The sequence below is a fragment of the Trichosurus vulpecula genome, chromosome 8, assembly GCF_011100635.1.
Source record: "Trichosurus vulpecula isolate mTriVul1 chromosome 8, mTriVul1.pri, whole genome shotgun sequence".
In the NCBI taxonomy this organism is placed as follows: domain Eukaryota; kingdom Metazoa; phylum Chordata; class Mammalia; order Diprotodontia; family Phalangeridae; genus Trichosurus; species Trichosurus vulpecula.
Window position 1 is genome coordinate 182,567,615 of NC_050580.1, and position 7,786 is coordinate 182,575,400.

General features: G+C 36.0%; 1 protein-coding gene across 1 annotated transcript; it reads right to left on the minus strand.

Annotated features, from left to right (window-relative positions):
- Positions 1 to 6,243: 6,243 nt before the first annotated feature.
- On the minus strand, positions 6,244 to 7,176 carry LOC118829744 (olfactory receptor 11G2-like). The gene has a single exon (XM_036736640.1). The coding sequence runs from the start codon at positions 7,174 to 7,176 to the stop codon at positions 6,244 to 6,246; it is 933 nt and encodes a 310-aa protein (XP_036592535.1).
- Positions 7,177 to 7,786: the final 610 nt, after the last annotated feature.

Here is a 7,786-nt window from a genome sequence, read left to right on the forward strand (position 1 = left end):
AATGCCTGACTGAGCCTTTCACTTACAGTCAGGGCTATAGTAAATGAAGCAGAGACGATTCTTCATACACATAGACTTCATGGTGGATCTTAAATCTCCAGAAATCCTACATCAGGATGTTTTTGTGGATCTAAGGGTAATCATTTGCACTGACTGATGGGTCATAATTTTAATGCAAAATACATTTTAAAGTATGTTATTTAAACAGCTGAGAGTACACTATTCATATACTCATTTTTATATTATGTCATATAATATGTTGTATTGAATATTTAATTGGTTAACTATATTTTCCTAATATGACACAAAGTAAGTTGCATCATTGGTTTTAAGGATCATGAAGTAGGGTAGAGTCCTTGTCCTATTTACTCAGAGAGTTTTTGGTATGTTTTTTTTTTTCTGGAAAAAATTCTCAAAAATTCTAACCACAGAAAGAAAAGGAAAATGTGTGTTCCTGTGTGTGTGTGTGTATTTGTGTGTGTATATGTGTAAATTTTTTCTTATTTTTTTGGTAGGGAAAGAGAAAGAAACCTTTTCATTAATAAATGGAAGCTAGATAGATGGTGCAGGGGATAGAGCATTGAGAGAGGAATTAGTAAGTTGAGTTCAATGCTGACCTCAGACACTAGCTCTGTGACTCTGGGCAAGTCATTTAAACCTGTCTTCCTCAGTTTCCTCAACTATATAATGAGGCTAATAGCATCTACATCTAAGGGTTGTTATAATGATTAAACAAGATAACATGTGTAAATCTCTTAGCACAACACCTAGCACTTAGTAGTTGCTAATACATGTTTGCTCTTTTCCTTTCCCTTCACCTCCCCTAATCCCTCTGACCCCCAGCAAGTTAAAGTCCTGGTTGTGCTGTATAGCACTTAACCAATGTGACATCTGGGTGGTACAGTATATTGAGTTGGGAACCTAGAGTCAGAAAGACTCGTCTTCCTGAGTTTAAACACTTACTAGCTATAGACACTTACTAGCTATGTGATCCTGGGTGAGTAACTTAACTTTGTTTGCTTCACTTTCTTCATCTATAAAATGAGTTGGAGTAGGAAATGGCAAGCCACTGCAATATCTCTGGCAAGAAAACCCCAAATAGGGTCATGAAGAGTTGGACATGACTAAAACAACTCAACACCAACAACTACCATGTCTGAGGTATTTTCCATGGCAATCATTGTTTATTTTGTTACTTACAGAGTGTTACTTCACTTTCAGACTTCTTTTTGCATATTCTCACATTGAGAGCAAAAAAAAAAATTGTCAATACTTCTCTCCAAAATCAGCCATTTCGCCAATGTAAGCCTTTAATTGCAATAAATATTAGGTGAGAGGGTATAGATTGGAAGGTACCAACAAAATATCACTGCTGGAAAAATAACTGAAAGCTAAAGTCCTCCTAATGCTGGGTCAGTGGCATCACTTTTGCATTAAAAGGATGGCACAGTAGTTGAGAACAAAATGAGGCTAAAGAAAGAGCTCAGCATTAGACTGGAAGATGGAAATAAAGAGGGAAAATAACAAGTATCATAACTGAAGGGTCAAGATCTAGAAGGATCTTCAGTTTTGAAATCTTCAGTTTTGAAAAACAATCTTGGGACAGCTAGGTGGAGCCATAGTGGATAGAACACCAGCCTCGCAGTCAGGAAGACCTGAGTTCAAATATGACCTCAGATATTTACTAGCAATGTGACCTTGGGCAAGTTACCTAACCCTGATTGCATTTAAAAAAAGAGAAAAATAAATCTTCCCTTTTGAAAGTGACATTGAGGAGAGATGGTGGCTGGAAGGGCCCATGTGATATCTAATAGTTCAGGTAAGTTAACTGAGTGTATGAGAATACTGTATTTTTTCTCAAAATCCAGATCCCCTGACCATGAATTAAAGTCTAGTCAAGTACTTGAACCAATGGTGTGGACATGCCAACAGTGTACCAAGAAGAAAAAAATGGAGAAAACTCAGAATTCTAGGGGTACAAATTTTAGAAGAAAAGTTTCTTCCCTGTTTAAATTTCATCTAGTAGCATCAGAAAGTTAGCCCAAGAGAATTGTAAGGTAAGAAGCATCCTGAAAGATCCTTCCTTCTGTTGGTAATGTGGCTCTGTTATTTAGGTAATTAATCACTTCTTCAGAACAGATGTGCAAGGAGGTAGAGAAGAGAAAGAGGTAGGTCCACAAAGAAAAAGAAGAGAAAGAAGGTGATACTACTTTCTGTTTCTTGACCACCATTTGTCCTTTGGCTATGCCTATTAAGGATAATGATGAGCTGTCCACAGCAATTACTAAAGGGAACCAAAGGGGATGACCCTCTTCATTGTCTTTCTCAATGTCACTCTGTTCCCTCCAAAATTTTGTATTTGCCCTCCAGGTAAAATACCATGGAATCTAATTTCTGTCCTTGCTTTATGGATAACAGATTCAATTGAAATTCAAAAAGCCCAGTTTTCCCTTGACTTTTCACTGCCCTGTTGTTGCTATAATTCCTTTTAAATGGTATTTTAATCGGAATTATAATGGGTAAAAATGTTATTATATTTTACCAATGACTCACCCCCATTAATCCTGTCAGAACATTATATATATATATATATATATATATATATATATATATATATATATATATATATATATATATATATATATATATATATATATATATATATATATATATATATATATATATGTTTGTGTGTGTATAATCTCCCTTTGTCAGGGAACAGAGAACAGGTTCTAAATTCAAACTATTTTAATAAAACTTTCAAATTTATACATTCCTGGCTACTAATAAACCAATATTCCTGATGGTACTCTGTAGGAAACTTTGTAAATAAGTTGCATTGTACTCTGTCTAGCAAGGTACATATAATCTGAAATATACATGTAATGTCAAAGCAATTTTGTGTATTCATACTTCTTTTGATAGCATCATTTATAATGAAGTGGTCATTGAGAGAACAGAGAAACAACTTCCTTATGCAATACATACTTAAACATCTTCAGACAAAGACTCAGGTCCTCTGTTTCCATCTCATCTCTGAAGTATTCTCATTTGTCTTTCATTCAAAGGGACATTTCTTAGTGCCAAAGAGCATTCTGTTATATCCGTAAGCATTATTGGTTCAACAATTGCCCAACTAATTGGCTCCTCCTCAATTCTGAAGTCTTTGACATTACAAAAGAGCTTCTAAATTTTTGAATCATTTGCCTGTTTCTTTGATTTCTTTCAATTATCACTAGGAGTGATTGAGCAATTATATTTGCTAATATTTTCTGAGTACAAGAATACGGTTCTTTTGGGTAAAATGTTGAGAATTTATTGAGGGCAACTAATTACTTGTTTAGTCTCTCCTTACTTATTTGTGCATCAACACCTTATTAGTAATTTTTTGTCAATTTTTTTTTTTCAATTTTGATGTAAAGGCCCTTTTCCTTTGCAGAGAAAAGAGAAACTACACAATTGTAATTAGTTCAGCTCTCTCCCTCTCTCTCTCTCTCTCTCTCTCTCTCTCTCTCTCTCTCTCTCTCTCTCTCTCTGTTTCTCTCTCTCTCTCTCTTGTTGTACCAGAAGCAAACGAGACACACCACAGAGTATAAGTTTTAAGTGGAGAATTTATTAGCCGGCGGCCATTGGGGTACAGCACAACAAATCAATGGCAATGTGTTGGGGTGATGGCTTGGCTTATATAGGATATGGGGGGGACAGAATGTGGGGGGGACAGGAACAAAGGTCCTGGCTGATCAAAAGATTCAGTCAGGTTATTGTACTAGTGGGATAATCTCATTTACATTCCTTGGTGGAGTCACGGAGCCCCAGGGATATCTGCTAGAAAGGGTCTGCCAGGTTGTCCTTCAGTGGGATGGTCCTATCTATTGACATTCCTTGGTGGAGTCATGGAGTCCCAGGGGGTTTGCTAAATGCCAAAGATATCTGAGTCCATTCTTTCTGGGGATGCTTGTCAGTAGCTAGGGGTTACTCAGGGGTTTCTAATTTTCCTTGTATTACACTCTCTCTCTCTCTTTCTCTCTCTCTCTCTGTCTCTCTCTCTGTCTCTCTCTCTGTCTCTCTCTCTCTCTCTCTCGCTCTCTCTCTCTGTCTCCTCAAAAGTATGTTTTTCTCCTAACCACTACCTCTCGTAACTTTCTGTTAATGCAGTCATCCCATGAGACTGCCTGTGCTATGCTTTTGGGACCCTCAATCTTCCAGGTGAAACAAACCTTTCCTGTCCACCTCTTAAATTGTCTTAGACTAGATATTTGTTTCACCTGACCTTTTGCTGCTTCTGCCACTCCAGAATTAGACCCGATGTATTATTTTCTAGTCGTTTGGAGAAAAATTTGGGAGAGGGCTTCTCTACTTCTCAATCTTGGTTACACCACTCTGAATTTTCAATTGCTAAAATTTAACTAAGCCCAACTGAGCAGAACATACATCATATGACATCTGAAAGCATTTCATTGACACTGAGTGTCAAAGAATCATAAGACAGTATAATTAAAGCTAGAAGTGACCACAGATCCCATCTCATTCCACCTCCTTATTTTAAAGAGGAGGAACTCATATCTAGGAATTAAGCAATTAACCAAGTCTCATGGTTAGTAAATGGTGGATATGAAACCAGGTCTTCTGGTTTGAAACGAGGTTTTCTAATTCCAAAATCCAGGATGATTGATACCATCCCACACTGCCCCTCACCCATTTAACTTGTTAAAGACTAAAGGTTATGGTTTCTTACTCATATACACTTATTGCTAATTTAAAATATTTTCTTTAAACCCATTTTTTGGCCTGACACAGTTCTCTCTTACATAGACCTTTCCATCTGGAGTGGGTGATACTTTCCTGTTAGCACTTTCTCAATGGTAGAAAAATGGAGGAGTTGAGTATTACGGGATATTGTTAAGTGTGGGCTGATCATAAAAATATTTTGCTATGTACCATCATTCTAATTCTGTTTCCTACAATCCTACAATACAAATTTAACATAGTTTTGGTCTTAGTTACATTTTTCAGGGTACACAATCCATATGAAATTTTTGTTTAATTTTTTTTGAGCTAATGATTTTATTGGCCATATTAAACTTTTCCCATAAAACCTTTCAGAATGCCTATAAGTTCTACAAATGTGAAATAGAACCTCACTTTATCTTAGAATATTGCAGTAGACAGTTAATAATAAAATGAATAAATTTAAGGGAAAATAATTTTTCAAAATATTGAACTTATCACTTTCATGCATCATCATACTTCAGTAACATTTCATGTAATTGATCTGTATCTTTACTTGTCTTTACCTCAATTAGTCATGTCATTGAGATAGTAATATCCTTTTTAGTAATTTAATAAGTCACAAATGAGGCATCTTTAATAAAAAAAATAGTCAACACAACACATCCTATTAAGCTTCATTAATTTTCCTCCCTTCCCAACACTCAGGTTCTAGTCCCAGCACAGATAAAACAAAAAACAAACACACAAACAAACAAAAAGGTTAAGAGGATCAGAAAAATTTCAGGCTTTAGTATTCTTTAATCTTTTGGGGTAGTAGAAAAGGAAACAAATTGCAGGTTGCTTCATTTGTGGAACTGATGAATTTTCCAAACAAAGCTGACTGTAAAATGAATAAAAATCATATTCCATTTCCCCTTTAAATGGAAGGAAAATTGAAAGGTTTTTTTCTCTTTTTCTTATAGAAATTTTTTGGAACCCAAAATATTGTACATATACATTCCTAAATATAAAAAAACATTTTTTTAAAAAAATCACATTTGAAAGCAAAAAGGATAATATTGTGGTTAAAATAGATAAGACAATACTAAATTAAATCATAAAGTACCAATATAAAGACAAATTATCATACTAAAACATCTTTGATTGGAGTTAGAGTCATGGAAAAAAGGGGTATATTCAATGTGATGCATGGTCCTTTAAATTTAGTCTAAAATTTTGATTACCCTTGCTACACGTTAAAGCAGATTGTGTTGTCTCTATTTTAGAAAATGAATTACAGACTGTTAAAAAAAACTTGCCTAGTGCATATTCCTCAGTGAGAAAATATGAAATAGAACCTCACTTTACCTTGATCCTCGAAAAAAAGCTATATTCACCAATTTGGGTTTGGCTCCTAAGCTAGTAAGTAGTCATCTGGGGTTGCATAGTTTACTAATGAATTCCATCGAATTTGCTATGTCACCTTTCATTTTAATTTCAAATTAGAAAATGAATGGGTTTCACAATGGCCTTTCATGTCTTGTGAGAAGTCCTTTTAATCACCAGAACTTTCCTCAGAGCTGCCTTCATGTCCTTGTTTCGGAGACTGTAGATCAAAGGGTTGAGAAGGGGAGTGATAACTGAATAAAACAGTGTCACAAGTTTCTGTAATTCCAATGGCTTCTCTGATACTGGCCGTACATACATTGTCATAATAGAGCCAAAGAATAAGATCACTACAGTTAGATGTGAAGCACATGTGGAGAAGGCCTTACGTTTGCCAGCGGCAGAGGGAATCCGCAGCACAGAAAAAATGACTAAGGTATAGGAGATGAGGATGAAGATAAAAGTACCAACCATAAAGATAATATTGAAAGTAGAGTAAATGATCTTTGTGGCATGGGATTTGGAACATGAAAGGGCCATCAATGGGACAGGATCACATATGAAGTGATCAATGATGTTTGAGCCACAAAAGGACAGCTGTGAGATGAGAGCAACTGGTATGATGAAGAAGATGAAGCCACTCAACCAGCCAAAGGCCACCAAACCAGTGCAGAGATATGTAGTCATGATGGCTGGATAGTGTAGTGGATGACAGATAGCAAGGTACCTATCAAATGCCATGATACAAAGATAGAAGGCTTCATCACAGCCAAAAGAGAAGAAGAAATAAAATTGTACAAAGCAACCAATAAAGGTGATGGTCTTGGTCTCAGAAAGGAAATTGGCCAACATGTTGGGAACAGTTGTGGTGACATAGCAGATCTCTAAGAAGGAGAAATTTCCCAAGAGTATGTACATGGGAGTATGGAGGTGCCGATCCCAGAGCACAGCACAGACAATAGCTGTATTTCCCATTAATGTTAGCATGTAGGTTACTGAGAACACCACAAAGTAGACCATCTGTATCTCCCAGCTGGAGAAGAAGCCCAAGAGGATGAAGTGACTAACAGAATTGTCCATGTTTTCTGTATGAGAGACATTTCTTTTTTCAGAAGCCATGAAGATGATGCTAGGTTTGAAGACACAAATTAAATTGAGATTGCTGCTTTTCCCTGGGAAATATGAATTGCATTTTTGTTTACTTATTCAAACACATGGTAATCATTCTGATTTTTGCTGGAGAGGCAACATTATGATGTCTGCTATTGATTGCTAGGAGATACAAATGAACTCCTTTACATTATAAAGAAACAGAATACTACAAAGCAAAGCATAGTAGTGATCTGGGTTAGATTTTATCATGGGTGTGCAAATCATTCTCAGATCTAGTTGTCCAGTCCTAACTTCTCTCCTGTCCTCTAGTGTTTCATCTCCTACTGCCTATTGGACCTATTAAACTGGGTGTTTTGTAGACATTTTAAATTCACCATGTCTAAAACTCAATGTATTTTGCCTCCCCCACAAAAGTTATTCTCTTCCTATGTTTCCTGTTACTGTCAAGGATGTCACTATCCTCCAAGTCACTTAGGTTTACAACCTAGATGTCAACACAAATCCTTAGTCTTATCCCTCATATCAAATAAGTTGCCAAGTACCATCATTTTTACATTCCCAACATCTTTCATATATT

Coding starts and splice junctions, on each gene's coding strand:
- LOC118829744 (XM_036736640.1), bottom strand. CDS start 7,176: ATGGACAATTCTGTTAGTCACTTCATCCTCTTGGGCTTCTTCTCCAGC.